This window comes from Aulostomus chinensis, chromosome 3, assembly GCF_037954235.1.
Source record: "Aulostomus chinensis isolate RoL2024-O1b breed Wild chromosome 3, RoL_Achi_v1.0, whole genome shotgun sequence".
Taxonomy (NCBI): domain Eukaryota; kingdom Metazoa; phylum Chordata; class Actinopteri; order Syngnathiformes; family Aulostomidae; genus Aulostomus; species Aulostomus chinensis.
In genome coordinates, this window is record NC_141322.1 from 25,589,026 (window position 1) to 25,608,830 (window position 19,805).

General features: G+C 40.7%; 1 protein-coding gene across 5 annotated transcripts in view; it reads left to right on the plus strand.

The window, feature by feature from the left end:
- slc12a5a (solute carrier family 12 member 5a) overlaps positions 1-19,805 on the plus strand; it is a 145,084-nt gene that overhangs the window by 92,168 nt on the left and 33,111 nt on the right. For all 5 annotated transcript variants that reach the window (XM_086199919.1, XM_086199918.1, XM_086199921.1 and 2 more), the window contains exons 2-3: positions 6,401-6,501; positions 7,038-7,175. In XM_086199919.1, the coding sequence (XP_086056045.1) occupies positions 6,401-6,501; positions 7,038-7,175 (239 nt within the window). The remainder of the gene's footprint in view (positions 1-6,400; positions 6,502-7,037; positions 7,176-19,805) is intronic.

Below are 19,805 nucleotides of genomic sequence, written 5' to 3' on the forward strand. Positions count from 1 at the left end.
CACATCATCAACATATCGAAATTTTGGCTATACAATGTAAGTCTTTACGGCATTACACAATATATATGGTAAGACCTGGTGACTTATTTTGACGGCATTTAGATTGGAAGAGGGAAATGTAGAGTTTATCATCAGTTACCATGGTAGTTTGTTGTGTTTTTTTGCAGTGACAATAAAACTTCCGATTTGAAAAGTCCAATAATAGCTTACAGTCCTGAGGTCAGTTAAAACACAAACACTGATCCTTGAAATACGATGAACATCATCAAATTCTGAACATTACCACTGAGCTGGCTTTTTAATTAAAGTCAGTTTTTGATGAGAAAATCGAATCTCCGATAGGAATGAAAACTGTGAAAAAGAATATGGGTAATCAGTCATAATATAAAATAAAAAGAAATGTTATCCAAACACTTTTCTAAGTTCCAAGTATTCTTCAAATAGATCCAGTATATAATATACATATATAAAATATATAATATAAAAGATAAGAGTAATTACTGTCAAGGGGAGTATACAAAAAGGCCCTGCATTGAATAAGAGCATCATTTTTATTACAAATTTAATTCATAGAATATCATAAAAATTCTAAAACCTGCTGAAACTGCTTGTTTTTCTTTTTAGCAGTGATCCAGAACCTAAAGCTGTCTCTTCAACAGTTATATAAAAGAGCAGCAAATCTTCACAAAGATGCTGCAACCACAAAGTATGCTCTTGTTTTTTTGTAAGTTGAATCTGTTCATCATCAACTCTGCGGAATGACAAATCAATCAATAGACTAATCTGTCAACATCAAAATGTCATCGGCTATGAGTGATGGAGGCAGGTTGGGGTCAAATTTCAATTTATTTGACACTGTTGACGGAACTATTTTGGCAGTTTCACTGCACACATCAATACACTGATACATGAACATGAATAAATAATGGCCTCTTCTACAAACAAGCCTAAAGTCATTTTTGACAATTCGTAATAATAATCTGACAGAACAGTAAATATATCCATAATATAAAAGTAGTTGAGCAAAAACCAGTGTCTGCCAAGTTTTCACATTTGTTCACACTCTTCAAAATGATCTTTTTGGTTCACCAAGGGGACTTTTAAGCCCCAAATCATAAATTGCTGTTTTGTTCCTCATATTCCTTTGAATCCATTTCACTGAGAAGATTTACCCACCAGACCCCTCTCAGATTTACTCTCCAAACAGGATAATATACCTGCACCTGGCAAGTGTTCATTTCAGACCCTGTATGCACATCGTCAAACTGCTACTGTAAAATGACAAGAAACAAAGAGAAGAGTGTAAATTCAGTGTTTTTTGTTTTATAGAAGCTTTGGAAGACGATCTCACGCTCAGTGAGCAGCAAAGCTCAGGATTTTGACCATAGATAGGGAGCGGCTCTGATAGTGAGAGCCGTTGTTGGACAGATCCCATCAGATTGAAGGAGGATAAGCTTCTTGGGGGATGCGGTCAGAGTAAAACTCTTTAGAGCACTGTCATATTTCCAAAAAGGGGGTATCCATCCTGTTCAGGGGCTTTTAATTAATAGGCAATGAGGAGAAATGGGCTGTGACGAGATGAGTAGTAGGATAAAGAAGTTGTCTTTGGGGCTTTACCCTTCAGAGTTATGACAGTGTTTTTGTGTGCAAGATCACTTGTTCCTTTGATCCTCTACTTTCATGTGTGCGTGTGTGTGTGCATGCATCTTTCAAGAACCACTCATTCACTAATTTTCTATAGTGCACTCTAATAGCCCAGACTGCTGCCGATTCATTTTTGTTTTCATTCAGTTTCCTGTAAAATGAATGAAAATGTCCAATACCTTGTTCATTATTTTGATTAAAATGCACATATCATGACTCACTGTTTGATTGACGTAAGTATACATGGTTTTATATATAGAAGAGGAGCAGCAATGTCTTCATTCAAAGATTCCAGCTCATTGCTTGAACCAACACACAATGAAAATGTGTTTAAACTAAAGTTAGACTGACTCAAGTGTCTGTCACCTTTGACACCAGAGAAGCACCCTAATCAGCTAATCTGGATCCAATGGGAGGTTCCAATTTTTGGTTTCCGTGGTGATGCTAATCTCTAAATTTATCCTGAAGGAGACAGGGATTCAGCTGAGAGATAGGTCCCAAACTCTGGCTTATTACTTATGGTGGTTCCATGGTTTTTAACACCATGGGCTGAATTTCTGGCCCCTTCTTGCATGTGTCTGTGCTCACTACAGCGGCTGCAGTGAAGATGAACTGCATCTGCTGTAGTTTAAGTACTGCAATTTAATCAAAAACTGCAAAGGAAAACATAAAAAGCATATTTAGCACAAGTCAAGGCATGCAGTTTTTATTTGAAATATTGAATTATTTGGCTGATGTAAACCCGAACAGTCGGTGAGACCATCACAGTGTTTCTAGTGTTGGACACTGGAGACCATTAGGTCTTGATACCTCTTTGCTCTGCTCAAACCTAAACAGGGCTTGAATGCAGCATAGCCTTTGTACAGGGAGACCACTGGAGGCACATTGGCTTTTTAATCACGCTTCACCATCAGTGAGTGATTCATCAGCTCAGTTTAGCTTTCAGCTTATACTGTAAGCAGCAGCCTGTCATATTCATGTATTAAAGTATTCTTTAAATGTCCAGTGTGTATATTCTGTCACTTCCACTACTCTGCCTTCATGACTGATGTTTTGGTATTAAGTGAATCAAGATTAAATGCATATATATGTTTTTTTTGTTGTTGAAGAGGGTAGTATCCCAGCAGAATACATGTCTGTCCTTTTTTAAATCCATCGTTAAACCTTAAATCAAATACTTTCATATGCAATTCATGCACCATTGAAAAACTTTCTTGATCCCTGAAGGGAGATTACTTTGTTAGCCTACAACTGCACAAACACAGATAGGAAAGAGGAAATAATTTTCCAGTCTCACATGACTGAGGTAGATAAAGAGAAGGCACTGGGGTGCAGAGTCTGGAGTTCCACAGGAGCAGAATGGATTACATCACACTGTGTTAGTGGAGGGTGGACATAAAAAAGTAATTCATTCATTATATCTCTGTAGCTACAGTTCAGTTCCTTCACCGCAGAAACATCCCTTTGCGGTATTACAAGGGAGGTACCATCTGTTGTTGATATAAGCGGCGAGCCTGTCGCCACTTTTCTCTTTGCTCGCTGATTTTTTTGTACACTTGAACCCTCTGAACGGCACTATTGGTTGCGATTAAGCCATGTCTCAGTGAAGCACATAACATTACACTCCTCAGATACCTCACCAGCTCGTCCAACATCTCCATCCTTCATTGCCCTGCATAATAACTTTGTCATCAGGACCCAGCTGTCTCCTTTTGCCACTTCATCCCTCCTCTGCATTGTCTGTACGTCCTCATAATGTCTGCAGGGATTCCATGATTGTGGTCATCATAATGGCCGGCCAGTTTCAGTGCTGGTCCCTGGTGGCAACACTGCAAATGTGGAGTTGAATTTTAAAAGTAATATGACATTGGAATTGGAAAGAAGCAGGTTCTAAAACATTCTCTTCTAGCTTGTTTGGAGATGGTGCAGCTTCAATAATTTACTACAAGTAAAAATTTAAAGAGGTGTGACAAAGAAACAACAAGAGGATGAGCAGGAGAATGTCTGTGTTTTGTCCGTTTTAGGTGAAACATGGTGATCTACATGAACCTACTTCCTTTGTAGATACAAGGGGCTCATTCTAGTAAAAACTTGAGGATTTTTTGTTTTAAGTGATTACAGACTGATTATTGCATAGGTATGAATATTAATATCTGTGTCGGCCAATAAAATCAACTCACTAGACCTTAGAGGTTAATAATAGTTTAAAAACTTCATGTTCTAAAATGCTCTGTGGGATGCTACAGCCTCCCTTTAACTGCTGTGTATGTTTTAACCTGCAGGTTAAAGTGAGCTGAACCTTAAGTGCAGCAGAAGCTTTTACATTCTGCAGCCAAAGACATAAGTGCGTCTATCCCCCCTCTCCCTTTCTCCCTCTGCGGGTTCCCATTTCTGGCTGCTTTGTCTTCGTCTGAGCTCATATCTCTCTCCTTGTCACTATTGGCTCTCACCCCATCTATCTGTGTCGCTCCCCATCTTCTCATCTGCACCCTCATTCTCTTGCTCTCCATGTCTTTGTGTTAACCTCTCCTCCGCCTGTTTTCTCAGTGTCCTCCCTCTGCGTGGCCCTATTGCTCTGTCTCTGTAGAGACTGTGCAGGCTGTTAGCGATGGCCCGACGTCATGGCACATGGCTGCAGCATCCTGGCTATAAATAACTTGGTCTCGCAGAGCTCCGTCCAAGACAGGACCGAGAGCCAGAGGGAGAGCAATCTGTTGTCTCCCCAAGGAGATGCTCGAAGGGGAAGGCGTGAATAAGCATGCTTACACTGAAGTGCCTTCCTCACCAAGACCTTCATTGTTCTTGCTGAACAAAGTGATTCTGAATGTAATTATTTTGTCTGGTCAGGAAACAGTTTGAGCTCTCAGGTTACGGCCCTGAACAGTGAGATGCAGCTTCCTCTGAGTGCAGTCAGACAGTGATGGTAACAAGAACTTTTTACTGGTGGCAAAAACAAGTCATTTTAGTGGACGGACTCTGACATGGGTAGTTGCCCGATGTTTTGCTGTTGTCAGTCATTAAGTGCTTGCTGGATATTAAAGTGATTCAAATGATTGTACTCCACATCAATCATTTAAACCCAAAGACACAGGGACATAAGGGCCAGGATGAAAAGTACCAGAAAGCTGAAACTCTACAATAATGGCTCACATGGGAATGATTAACTGCATTATAGGTGTTAAACCAATAGGCAACAGTTTGAGGGTAACGTCGAATGAATCGCAAAACTGGATAAGATTTGCGATTCATTCGACGTTACCCTCAAACTGTTGCCTATTGGTTTAACACCTATAATGCAGTTAATCATTCCCATGTGAGCCATTATTGTAGAGTTTCAGCTTTCTGGTACTTTTCATCCTGGCCCTTATGTCCCTGTGTCTTTGGGTTTAAATGATTGATGTGGAGTACAATCATTTGAATCACTTTAATATCCAGCAAGCACTTAATGACTGACAACAGCAAAACATCGGGCAACTACCCATGTCAGAGTCCGTCCACTAAAATGACTTGTTTTTGCCACCAGTAAACAGTTCTTGTTACCATCACTGTCTGACTGCACTCAGAGGAAGCTTCAGAGATAGGTGTGTCTGACACGTAAGTGTAACTCTTCTCCTCCTCTGCTGTATATAGAAGTTCCTCACGCCAGAAAGTGTAAGTGAAACTTAAACAAAGGATTCCTTCAATGATGTTGTCAGCCACTGATAATAATTATCCGAGTCTGTCAAAAAGAAGCTACTGTTGTACACTGACGATGGATGGAACACATTATGTCAGCTGCATGTGGTGGGTTTTTTAATCAGGCACACTGAGTCTGTATGTTCTGCCCATTCCTCAACAACATGTAGATTCTGAAAACTTAAAGTTCTAAAGGATCACATTGTTCACTTTTGTCCCTGTGTCCCATGTATGCTAAGTTTTGTGTCCCTTAAGGTCCAACAGGCACAAGAAATAAAAAGGGTAAAAGCGCAGGTGCTGCACGCTGCAAGTGGAATCATCACTCTGCAAAAATTGATCAGCTGATAAATGATGTTTGTGATCTGTTCTCAAAATCAATCTGAAATCGATGAGCTTGTTAATGGTCTCTCTCAAGAACGTGATGGGCAAACCAATCACTCTCCCAATACTTGGATGTGGCCTTTTCTCTTTTTTTTTTTTTTTTTTTTTTTTTTTTTTTGGAGTCCACTGTGCCTGTGGACTATGAACTTGTAGACAGATGCTCCCCGGTGGAGTCGTACAGCCTACAGCAAGCTGTCACCTAAATAACATCACACTCATCATACAGCTGTGTGATTTGAGGGCAAAAATCTGCTGAATGTTCGAACGTTTTATATGATTTCTGTGACTAGACCTCTGATCGTTTGTCAGTGTAGTGAAAGGCTGATTGAGATGTTCCAGCTTGTGCTCTTCCCATGAGCATATGGAATATATATAGTCCTGCACATGTTGTAGATACACACTCCATTAGCTATGGTTCTTTTTCTCTGTAATTCTGACTGTAGGCACTTTATGGAGATGACAAGCCTCCCCTCCTTTCCTTGGCAGATATCCTGTGGTTTGCGCTTTGTGTCTTTCTTTGCTAAAACAATACTTTAATTATTAAAAAAGACCACCCATCCCCAAAGTCATGTTAGCCTACAAAAGAGTTATTCTGACACAAAAAATCTCTTGCCTGGCTTGTGTGTTGTTCTCTTTGCTGGTGAGACACTTTCGGTGTACTTTTATTTCTGTCTAGTCTAATAGTGGATGTTTCTTCCAGGTGACAGTAACCCCAAGGAGAGCAGCCCCTTTATCAACAGCAGCGATGCCGCCGCAGAGAAAAGCCAGCAGTATGACGGCAAGAACATGGCCTTGTTTGAGGTACAGCCACTGACACACACACACACACACACACACACACACACACACACACACACACGCTGTTTTGTTAACATCCACAATCATTCATAATAGTGAGAAGCAGGTTACTCTCATTCTCACAATTCAGGGATTGAATAGTGGCTCTGACAAGGATTGATGGGGGTAATTACAGTGTGAAGGGCATGTGGGAAGCTCAGGGTAACGCAAGCAAATCTCACACCGCTACAGGAAAGAAATTCAAAGAGGTGAACCAACACAGCTCCTAAAAAATGTATTTACATTGTTATCTTCCTTTGATTCCTTGATGTAAGAGGAGAAATGAAAACATTGTGTAAGGAGGAATTTCTGTAGAGGAGATGCTCAGTATAGTGGTTTAGTAACTTCATCCAGGCGCTGGTGAGAGGGTCCAAATGCCCAGCTGTACAAAAGATGTTATGAGTACTGACTTTCTTCTTCCACCAAAAATGTCCTTTAGAATGCCTTGAAAAGTACAATCAAAACACTGACCCCCAACCCTCCTGTCTTTGTGTGCGCAGGAGGAGATGGACACCAGCCCCATGGTGTCGTCTCTTCTCAGCAGCCTGGCCAACTACTCCAACCTGCCTCAGGGGAGCAAGGAACACGAGGAGGCCGAGAACAACGAGGCTGAGTCATCACGCAAGAAGCCTGTCAAGGTATTAAGCAGTACATGCACACATGCGCAAGACAGTTTGACTACATTCAGTACCTGAGTCAGTCAGTAAGACTTTATTTGTGCAGCACCTTTAATACAAGAAAAATGTAAAAGACACATAGAATGTAGTGAGTGAGGAAACACCATCAGAATTGCATTCTGTTGTGAACATTATGTATTTCTGTTGCTAATTCAGATTTGAATTCCAACATCAGTAATTGCAGTGTACTTACAAATATGCTTCAAATATGATCATCAACCCTGTACAAGCAAATAAGGTACAATCAGGGACTTTATTAAATATTCACATAGGTAATAATCAGGTTAATGCTGAGAAATTTAATTTCTGTTATTTTTCCTGAAAACTCTCCCACACGGTGCAGCATGCTACAGTGAAACGGGGCCTCTCAGGTCATAACAAGAACAAGGACAGTGTTTTGTAACATATTAAAATGCTAATAACTGAAGAGGTTTTCTTCTCTGTGTATAAACACTTTAATATACTTAAAAGCTTCTTCCCATGTTTTTTATCAAATCAGCTCTCTGTTATTAGATATGCTGCAGCTTTCAAGATTAGTTTCTGAGTTTAATCCTGCACAGAATCATGATGTTACTCACTGCATTATGAATAAATATGATGGAAATCATAGTTTTAGCTTTCTGTAGAAAAAAAAAACACTATAGGTTTTTAGTTGAATGCACACAGATCAGCTATATTAAAACCACTGACAGGTTTAAATCCACTCTCAAGAGGATTGCAATGTTCTGGTTTTATTGAATCTGTTCCAAAGAGGTGTTGATTTATTTTAATAGTTGTTTGGAGGATCTCATTTGTGGGGTTGTTGAACTGTGCAGGGTTATAGTGAGAGGAATTTCTAATATTTTGGGACCCTAATTCATACAAATGAGAAAAAGCTGTTGTTTTGATGTTTTGGCTGTTCGGTGTTTATCATTTCTTAAATACATAGAAACACACCAATCTGATGCAACGAGTAGTAATAAAGTTTCGTAGATTCATCTGTTTTTAGGCCTGGATGGCTCACTCACCTGAGAGAGGTTGTTAGGCTTGTTACCGAGGTCAAGTGTTACCTGCCATTACAAAATATAGTTTTGTATTGTCCGTTTTTCGATTACAACATGAATCCTGAAAATAACAGTTTTTGATTAACACATTCAGTGGGGAAGCATAGAAAAAAAAACACTAGTTAGAAGTTGTCAATCATTTTCTGTTGATATTATAAATCCCCTGCTCGTGTTTCTGTATTGCATCTTAAATGTCACTCACTAATGAGTTTCTTCCACATTATCCCCTGGTATTTTCTGCTGTTGGCTGTTGAGATGCCAGCAGGAAGGAGTTTACTTTACAGGCTTTTTTCTCCGCACTTGATCGACAGACAGGCAGCTACATTATTAATCCAGTGGGAAACAGTGGCAGCGCAGCGAGATGTGACGTCGGAGAGCTGAAACGAAAAGAGATAGTAATGATAATGCGAATAATGAAACAAGTGATGCAAAATTACAGCGAAAAACTGACATTATTTCACACGGATTCTGGGACTCATTTGAGTCAAATCATAAATGGACCTTCTGAGTGACTCCAGCAGACACAAGTTGACAGTTTTTGCATGACCCTTGACCCAGCCTGTATTTCTAGGTGGCCAATCAGCCAGAGTTTCCTCTCTATATATTTGCTTCTATCCTTACTCCAGTGACTTTTCCATTTATTTCCCATCCTCCCAGCCTGTATCACTTTCACTCAGACAGGTCGTCTCTCTTCCCTCTCACCTTGAAACAAATCACTGATGATGACCTTGGATGCCAGTGTACCCATCTGATACACCACCTCCTTTTTCAGCTGTGACTCCAGATGAGTCCTGTAGATAAACATGTAGAGTATATCCTCATAAGTTTTAAACTGACAGGGGAGATAAGCTTTATAGGTACAATCGACCTCCTGACCATATTGATTAGGAATTTTCTCAGGCAAAAATAAAAAATAACCTGAACTGAAGCAAACAGAAAATGTTCTATTTTCAGACAAGTCTCGTCAGTTTGCTGATTTGTCACAGAGGTGTTATAGCTTTTCAGGTATCATGTGACATGAGTACTGAATGCTTTAATGCTTCATTGCTACAGAACTTGGGATGACATGTGGTCATGTTTGTAACATGTGGCGTAACGACATTCCATCAGTCTCAGCAACACTGTCAGTACCCTCTGTATTAATATCAATTTGTAAATGGAGCTAAATTAAGACACCGACTGCGGTAAAAGCTATACAACAACAAGCTGCTCTGCATCAAGTGCTGACAGAGTATTTTAAATTTCCCTCAGGCATCTCAATGTCACCTGAGCAAACTCCATTTGTAGCAAATTAATTTCATCAAGCAGATGAAATCTTATAATGATCAAATGAGGAAAATGTGACTAAAACTAAAATGCATTTTAGTACACATTTAGCATAGAGTAAAGTACCTAAATATAAAGGGGTATTTCATACAAAGAATCAAAAATGTTGATTGCAGCTATCTACCCATGCTGATATACAGTATCAAGGTTGCCTCCAGCCCAAAACAATCAAGGAGGATGAGATTTTACTTGGTCAAAATGTAAATGTCATTCAATAAATTCCTCAGGTAATCCCCGAGTCACACCCAGGGTGGTCCTCACACCTCCCTGTAACTGGTTTCACTGGAACTCCTGAAATAATAGTCTCTGAATCATGACAGCTGTCAACAGTGAGACCTGTGGATGATCAAGTACTATTTCTCCAGATTTTTGTAAATTGGATGAAACAGCCCTTTTGTTTTGAACTCATTTCCAGTGTTGAACAACAACTGTGTCCACTTGTCCTCAGTGCTTTGTCCCCCCAGCATGCCAACAGTCCCAGTTGTCCCTGATGTAAAGTGTATTCGTCTATCTCTCTTCAGCTCAGTTAACCCCGGAGCAGGTCTAATCTTCACCCTGTCACCCTAACCCTTCCAATACTTTAATTAGTATGCGTGTTACACCAAGCTCCTCCAATCAGCAGCCTATTCCAGAGGCAATCTCTCCATCACCATGAGAGGCTTTTCATTAAGGCAGCCTGTGGCGTTTTATCGTTCACACAGGAACCCCTCGCTCTTCCATACCCCTATCACCTTCCTTCTCTATTTCTCACTCTCCTCCCTCTCCTTCGCCCTCACTCTCCATCTTCTTCATCATCGGCACCTTTAGTGAGTGAGCGAGGGATTGAGAGAAGAAGGAAGAGGGAGCAGTCATTCTTTGTTGCAGTGTGAAAGATAAGATTAGCGATTAGGGAGGTGTGTGTGACACGAGGGAGCGGTCTGGAGGTCGCACAGGTGAAGATAGAGACCAGTCAAATCTGCTGGCCATTTTCTCTTATCTGACTTTATTAGTTTGATAACATCATAAGACAAGCTTATTTGTATCCTACCTTTTTACCTCAGTGACCTCAGAATTTTTATGGGGCAAAGAAATTTATCTATTCAAGCTTAAATCAGTATTTTTATATCACAGATGCATCTATGAACAGGAAGGGTCACTCACGATAAACTCAGACAATTATAAGCCTCTTTCTCTGTTGCTCTTTGAAGCTTTTAAGCACATTTGAGTTCTTTGTTTTGTCTTAACTGCTTTGTTCATGTTCAGCTGTAGTTCCTGATTTAAAAAACCTCCCTTAACAACCTGTATGCTGTTAATGTTGCATACATGAAAATAGGTTAATTGGTGATTCTACCGTGGTATTAAGCTACCCGACCATCCATCCATTTTCTTCCACTTATCTTGATTAAGGGTCGTGAGGGGGGGCTGGAGCCTATCCCAGCGGCTTTCGGGTGAGAGGCGGGATTCACCCTGGACAGGTCACCAGTCTATCACATGACCAACACATATAGACAACCATTCACACTCACAGCCACACCTACGGTCAGTTTAGAGTATCAATCAGCCTCGTCTCCATTTGTGTGTCTTTGGACTGTGGGAGGAAGCTGGAGTACCAGAGAGAACCCACACAGACACAGGGAGAACATGGAGACTCACACAGAAAGATTATTTCAGAATATTTAATGGGAATTGTCAACCGTTCCTGTGCACTGCTGCGCACTGTTGCAGTTGCATCGCACAGTCAAAATTTAAAAAAAAAATCAATTAAACAACCCCCAAAACACTTCAAACGCTTTTCTAAGTAATCTTAACGGGGGAGTCTATCAGGGTTGTTAGAAGTTTAAACTTTGTCCAATACTGAGGTTTTCCCTTTGTGTTGCTCACCGTCTTCTATCTTTTTCTTGATGTTATCCATGTTTGTGGTGGGAACTATAGGCTGAACACGTGAATGGGATCAGTATGATGTTATTGTGAGTGACATAGAGGGGAGGGGCAAAGTGGCTGCTGCATTCGAGCACGAGCCCAGGCCTTACTGAGGTAATGATGTCATAATTGGCCCAAAGTCCCTGTCGGGCTGTCGGACCCCTCGGGCCTTGGGCTCCAGCACAGGTATCTACCAGGGCCTAATCACAAAATGACTTCAATAGCATTGAGGGAAACCTTCAACCCTCTGCTCTAGTTTACAGCCATGACAGTCAAATACCTCATCCACATCGGTTGCAATTATTTGTTGCAGTTTCTGTTTGTTGCCGGTCGCTAAAGGCTGTGATCATCCTGAGTTTGTCTCATATCTTCATATTTCACCCATGTTGTGGTTTTGTGGCCATAGCATCCTCGCTCAGTACTGGAGCAGCTGCAATCAGTTTGCTCTCTGTAGTGAATCCTTTTGATTAAGGACCCAGGGTGTGCAATTTTTTTTGCCTATAGCCCAATTGTTTTACAACTGATTTGGTAGATAGCTGACATTAATCAATGAAGATATTGACTGGATAAATACAGTTTAAATGATACTGACATTTTGTACATAGTGGAAAAAAAACATATAAACATTCTGAAATTTTAAAAAGTAACATTTTTCTTTATTTTTCTTGATAAATATATATTTATCCCAGGCCAGCATGGCTTGGAGGTAGCATGGCCATCTAGCAACCAAAGGGTTGCTGGTTGGATCCTCATTTCCCGGGTGACCACGTTGAAGTTACCTTGAGCAAGATACTGAGCCGCTAATTACTCCCGATGGCCGATGCGACCCGTCCAGGGTGAGCCCCACCTCTCTACCGATGTCGGGTGGGAGAGACTCCAGCCCCCCCGCAATCCTCAACGGATAAGCAGTATAGAAAAAAGATGGAGGGATATTTATCCCAACAGCTGATTGCAAATAAGGAATGGTTTGGGCAAAACTGGGCCTAATAACAAAAAGCATGGATTAAAATAAAATACAGTTTACGCACCAACATCGAGTACAGTGTGAGTGCGTTCACAGTGCAATTTAAGTTGCCTCAGATGAAATAAAATCAAGTACACACAGATTCATTGTTCATCATAATAGCTAAATCCACCTTGGCTATGTTTGGTCCCTGAAGATCTGACAGACATTACACACACTGTCGTATTTCCTCTATAAAGTCTTGTTTATTGACCAAAGTGAACACAAAACAAACCCAAAAGCATTTAACTTTTATCCAAGTCATTTTCTAGACCAGTGCTCTTACCAAGTACTACAGGGACATTATTCCATACGCTCTCCGTCCCTGCTCTTTACAGCCAAATGTTCTCCCACATACAGTAAACGTTCTTTCCCTTGGAGGTGTTTTATGATCCTGCTCTTAGCTTTGCCCTCTCCCTTCTCTCTCTTGCTTTCTCATTAGGCTGCTGCTTCAGATCATTTTTCCCATCAGCAGCCTTCTGAAAGATCCATCTTGAATAATGTCAATTTGTGTTATATATTACAGCAGAGCTAAACAGATTTCACAGCTCACATATTGTCCATTTAGCTATGACACCAGCTTAATGAGCCCAGTGGAGGTTCTTGTTCTTCAATATAAGCCTGCAGCCAAATTATTATTTTCATTATTGATTAATGCGTTGCTCACTTTTTGATTACCCGATTCATCATTTAGTCTTTCAAGTGTCAGAAAATAGTGATGAAGTGTCACTCACAATTTGCAGAGCTCAAGGTTGCGTTTCACATGTCAGAAGTCCAGAAACCACTGATATTCAGTCATATCAGAATTCCTTGAATATTTGGTATTTCTGCTCCATAAATTACCAAAAATTAAAAATTCACTGTAGAGGGTGTTTTTTTTTAATCTATATATGCAAAAGTTGTCCTTACAAAGAGCCTACAAAGCAAGTTGAATGCATTTTGTTTCTCATTAACCATTTACAAAGCTAAATTTTGAAAGTGGATTTTATATTTTAAAATCCAGCATTGTTTAATTCCACATTACAGTTTGGAGTCTTCTTTATCTCTCCCTTTGCTTGGATTGCAGCTTGAACTTCACCTCCACGTGTCATTGTGGAATACTGGAGGGTTTTCCAAATGTTCCTCTTTTTATATAATGGTCAATATCTCAGAAAAAAATGTGAGTATATTTCGATGAAGATTTGTTAGGCAGTGTATTTTAATTAGAGGAGTAATCAACCCAGTAGTGATAGATCAGAGTAGGAGAGCGGAGGTTTGAACATTTTTTGGCGATGTTTGTTCATATTGTGTATCCATGTCGCCTCCTTGGCAGAGATACATGCTCACTGAGCGCTTCCCAGTCAAGCAATGCTTTCCCTATTTATAGTGGACCTCTTCGCAGCACTCGACCTGAATACAGTTTCAGCTCACCTGTCCTCTCTCCTACCAGGTTACTGCTACTGTTGAAAGCAAGAGACTCAGTGTAGTTAGTTTTGAGCACAACTTGTGCATTAGCGGGTTTTACCCTTGAAGCTGATAGAGCGGCTAAAAAGAGGTTTCACAACTGGTGGTAACACATGGGGATTTGTATAGTCTTTTAACATAGAATATTCTAGTACCCATGTATGCACTATTTGGAGGTGGTGAGCCTTCGGCACCACAGAGGACATTGGGCTACAGCAGTCAGTGTTTTACAGATGACTAGTGGATAACAGCTTTACTTGCACACGCACACACAGTGTTGACCGCTGAGTGACTGGTTCATCCACAGCCAGTCGGGGAGGCCGGTGTTTGCTGGCCTCTCCTCTCACCCGTCTAGTTAATAATTCAGCACACCTGAGCAGAAACACATTTGCCCTATCAGCTCCTGTTTGGCCAGCAGAGCGTGGCGATGGCATTACAAGCAAGCTTGTGTCTGCCTCCCCCACTGTCGTTAGCCTCCACCTCACGCCTCTGTTTCTCTGCTTCCATGGAAATAATGCTTTTAAAGTACATCTTCTCTCTTCTAAATTGTTCACAATAAAAGATCAAATATATTACATGAATGTGCTACGAATAATGACTTAACATTTCTGTATTAATCAGTTGACAGACTCAACTAAGATAAAACTAAAAAAACCTGATGTTGCTTTTGATGATCCACACAGTAACATTTGTACATCGCTACCAGCTAGCTCCATAAATTCAGACGTAGCTCATGAAGGAATTGAACTATATATGGATTTGGATGGATGCTTGTCCTGCTGACTTGCATAAAAACCCTGTAATAAGTGATTTAAACGATGACACTGGTTTTGTCAGCCTTAAGCAGGTTGGAAGTGTGCTCCAGAGCCTGAGGGCACTGGATTTTCCTTTTCTCTCTGCTGCAGCTACAGTCAGATGTATGTAGTCTCCCCACACTCCTCTGCCCTCTTTCATTTTCTTTCCCCCTGCAGCCAACTGAGGATATGAAGCTGCTTTCACCTTCCTTTTCTTCTTTGTATAGTAGAGTGGAATTGCTTCCTATGCTGGTCTCAGCACTTCTGCAGATATCCACTGGAAGATGGAAATGAGTCTGTGGGGGTTTTAGTTCAGGTGAAATAAAAAGAAAACGATCACCAATTCAGTAAGTGGAATCGACATGTTCTAGTTAGACACAAAAAAAAAAAACTTCAAGAATGTAGGAAGAGTTTTAAGGTGAACAAGAAGTCTTTATACCTCAACAGCATTCCGATCTGCAACCACAATGGTTCAGGCTTAAGCAACTGAAACTACTTGGTCATTAAAACATTACAGTCATGGATAAAAGAAAGAGATGTTGGTATAACTATTTTTTTCATACGCAGAGAATTAATGTCTACAGCCACCCGTTTCACACCACATGATGTACATCCAGTTCCAACATTTAACGCCTCGTCTCCACATACAGCAGTCTCTTGTCTTCCACTCAGTATGCCCCAGCAAGACGATAGAAATGCCTGCTAGTGTGCTCAGGGTGAGAGGCTAATTTTGTCTGTTTTTTATCACCAAAAGGTGTGAAATATTCACACGGAATACTATAGTGATCGCTGCAGAGATGGAATTAACTCTAAATAATTCTAAAGTACAGAAATATATTCTCTGGAATGTCAGTCACAGCTGTTGTTTTCTGATGATGATGGTCATTACTTAAATTCCACAGCTTTTAATGCAACCAAATGGTCTGGAATATTACCTAAGTGGGCTTCAGAACACAGTTGATGGTGTGCATAATGTGCTGCTGTGACTTTGGAGAAAATGAAAAGTCTGGTGAGAGGCGAATGGTAAGTGGTAGGGCATCAGGAGGCAGTGAATTTGAAGTGGGTGCCACAGCAAATGTATCGAAAGGCCCTGTTGTGCACCGAGCACACCTGATCCATCCATTCAGTGGGCTGAGTGCACTTCCCAGGGGGTCGGTGGGCAGCTGTTCCTTCCTAGTTCAGTGGTGCCATGCTGGCCTACCTGTGGCTGTGCAGCAGTCAGTGTTCCCTTTGCTCACGGTGGCTCGCTCTCCAGGGAAATCATCCCACTGCTGGCTCCTCCTGGCCCATTTAACAGACACATTGTGTGTGTGTGTGTGTGTGTGTGTGTGTGTGTCTGTGTGTCTGTCAAGCGCACACTGGTCGAGACTGCAATCCCCATCCACAAATGAAACACCAATTGACTGGGAATAGAGAAACGGCTTTTTCAATAAACGCGGAGTGGTTTTCCCTACAGGGTCATTGAATCAATGCATACACAAGTGTTCCATCTGGCAAAGGCTATTTCTCAATATCAAGTCATTAGAATCATGTATTTGTTGGCCAGATGTTTTTGTTGCTTGCTTGTGTAGCGAACACGCTCAGGTGTTTTCTCATGTACAGGTTCTCATTTGATGACTGTATAAACCCTCTTAGCCTCTGTTATCCGTGTCGGTACATCTTATGTAACACACTGGATTTTTCTAGCAGACAAACACTGTTTCAAAGCCTGCCCAGTGTTGAATCTCGATTAAAATTTATCACTACAGCAGATACTCATGTAGCGGCCCAACATTCAAGGCCTGCTTCATTATAGATCTCCCCCACCACCGAGAAACACCTTGCAGGGCAAAGACACAGCTCTGTTAAAACCACATTTTAGGGTGTATTAGTATGACCTGTAGTCTGTCATTTTTGTTACCTCTTTTTTTTATCCAGTCTACAGATCTATACAAACTATCAAAGGACAAAAATAACCATTGTTATTCAGACTATTCTGACAAGATGTTATCTTTTTTTGGATCGTACAACCACATGCTTTTTGAATTTCCAAAGCTTTAGTTTTCCTTATCCGTTTTGATAAAAATCAGTGTGATCAGAAGATCTGATTCAAGAAACTGCAAAAGATTTGGTCTAATAATAGAGACTGTTGAATTAACACGTTCACCTTTTTGGCCTCTAATGCCACAATATTTTTAGAACTCTCTTTTAATCAGCAGAATGAGGACGCAAACACCTTCATTCTCTCAAGTGTTTACAAGCAGGTAAATAAATGCTCACAGGTTTTCCTCTAATGATAAAGCTGTGATTACAAACTGCCCTCAGCTCCAGCTTCATGCTCCGCTTTGTGCAGCGGCAGCAGCTTTGGCTCTAACAATAAAATGCTGATGGCAGGGGTACCTTTCTGCCCGTAACACCTGACTGCTAATGTCTATTGCACACCAATTCCCAGAAGGACCTGCCAATGCAACCTCTGATATCTTAATTACAGCAGTGATACTGAGTATAGGTGAGTCACAAACTGGAAAAGAGAATAACTCTTGTGGCCAGTATTCAAATGACCTCTATGACGTGACTGTGAATAAAATTGTCCTTTTTGGCCATTTTAAGTCTTATTGATTCAAGTAAACCATCGCCGTTATGAAGCGACGATGTGTGTTTTATTTTTACCTCAGCGTGCTGGTGACTTACCAGATTTGGGCCACTATTTTCAAACAAACCTCATATCAATGGAGGAAATACAGCCAGCTCTTCCTTCCTGTCTCGATATTAAACTCTCAAGTTTAATATGGCAGCAATGTCGTAGAAAGAGAAACAATTAAATCTAAACACGGCTGGGTAATATGTAACATTACAGTTATTCAGAATAAACTTTATTAAGACCTTTGCCAGGCAGATGATGAAAAATCCACTTCGCTACACACTGAAGGGCACCGTCACCATGAGTCCCAATCAGATTTTCTTTGTTTGAACACCAACTGTGCAAATCATTGTCATATAGTGTAGGAGGTGACAGAGACAGACGAGGTTTGCTCTCCTCTGCTACCTGTGGAGGCTGTGAACTTTGATTAATGCGCAACCAGGAGGTTGAGAAGGTTGACCGCTGAGAGAGTCCCTTTTGTGGAAATTGATTTGTAGAAGAGACAAGGTTGTAGGTCACATTTAAACTGTAAGAGTGAAATGTGCCCCCCCCCCCAGCACACACGCACACACATACACGCACACACACGCCACCATAAAATCCACAACAACAAATTGAGACGAATGCAATTTGACACCATTTTATAGTTGTCAGTCAATACAAACTTTCAATTCAGACCTTTTTTCTACCATGAAAAAAACACTTTCTTCAGCAAGCCAGAGAAAAACAGTAATATATCTAGAGGTGCACTCAGAGACCTGGTAAAATTTAAAAGAAAAAAAATCTGGATCTGACCCAAAATGTAATGGGTTCCTCCTCGGCCCGTGCTCTACCACTCTACCAAGGAGAATAAATTTCCGCCCTGTAGTTTTAAAGCAGTCCTGCAAACAAATGTCACTAAAACAACTTCCCTGGCAGAGCTAATAAACAACTGACATGAGAATTAAAAAATATCTGCTTTTCCTATTCTGCTAAGGAGCGAGTAGATTGTTATTCCCTATGTAGCTTCATTTGTTATTCATGTTTTGAGGCATTTAAAGAACATTGTCTTGACTTCTTGTTCAACTATTTAAGTCACGGTCCAACATACATACTGAACGATATCAGTGTGACTGAATCCTGATTCATGTTAAATCAGTCTGTAGCAAGTTTTAGTTCTCAAGAGCAAATCCGGGTGAGAGAGTGAAGTATAAATTAGGGAGCAGGACCATGTAACTTCAACCGAGCCCATGTTCAAGCCCGACACAGTCAGAAGCCCAACACGGTCAGGGCAACGCCGAGATGGAAGCAGCCTTAAATATGACTTCCCTTTTCTAAACTTGACGTAATATTTTAAATGCGGAGTGCAAAATTGGCCATTGCAAGACATCTGACCTGAGAAATAACTGGTCAATCACAAAATAGATCTGAAAGCAGAAGATGTTACCAGATTATAGCCTGAAAGTACCCTGCAGCAGCTACAGCTAAATTTACTGTAGCTGCACATCTGGAAGTTTGGACGTATCGTTTACAACCAAAGTTAGATTTTTGTTCTTACAGAGAACGTGAGTGCTGAATAAAGTATCAGTACCTTTACTCATACTGATTCAGATTTACCCGAGTTCATGCTGATTTTACACTGAATCTGTAAAACAGCATGTCAACTTCTGCCTGTCAATAATAAAAAAAAACCCATTGAGTCATCAAAGAAAATATAATATTTGTCACTGTGACATTCAAAACCAAATTTATCCTAAAATCCAGATTGCATCTCTCTCCATGTGTTCTGGAGTTTCACAAAGACTGCAAGTTTAAAATGGTGCCTGACTTACTCTGTCTTCTAAATTTATCACAGAGGCTGCAGGATGCATGTATTTGATCACATGCAGCATCTCAGGCTTCATCGGCTTTGTTATATAACGTCACATAATGGTGTGATACATCATGTGACGTGGTATGTGCACATAACCGATGCGTCAACACACGGCCTGCTGTGATGTACATTATATGATGTAATATGACATGATGGGATTTGACGTGTTAATAAGCCATTTGCTGCTGTTCACAAGTTGATATGGTGCTTCCAAAGTGATAAGCTAGCTAATTACAGTTTGCAGTGTGAGCTCCTGCTCTGTTGTTTATCTAAAGGAAATTAGAAGATAATTATGACCTGTTTGGACTTGCTCTCTCTCTCTCTCTCTCTCTCTCTCTCTCTCTTGCCCACACACAAAAACACCCAAGCAAACACATACACACAAACACACACAATCTCTCTCTCTCTCTGTCTCTCTCCTCCTCCTATCAACAAACAGTACTTTGTTGATTCTGGAAAGTCAGCCGCTCAGAATAAATCACGTATGTTGCATCAGACACAATTTTATTAATTCAACTCCGCTTGTCAGGATGATTTGATTAAAAGTCTGGTTTATGAATTCAGCTTCTGCCGTCACTTCACTGTTATGGGCTACTTTTTGAAATCCTCCA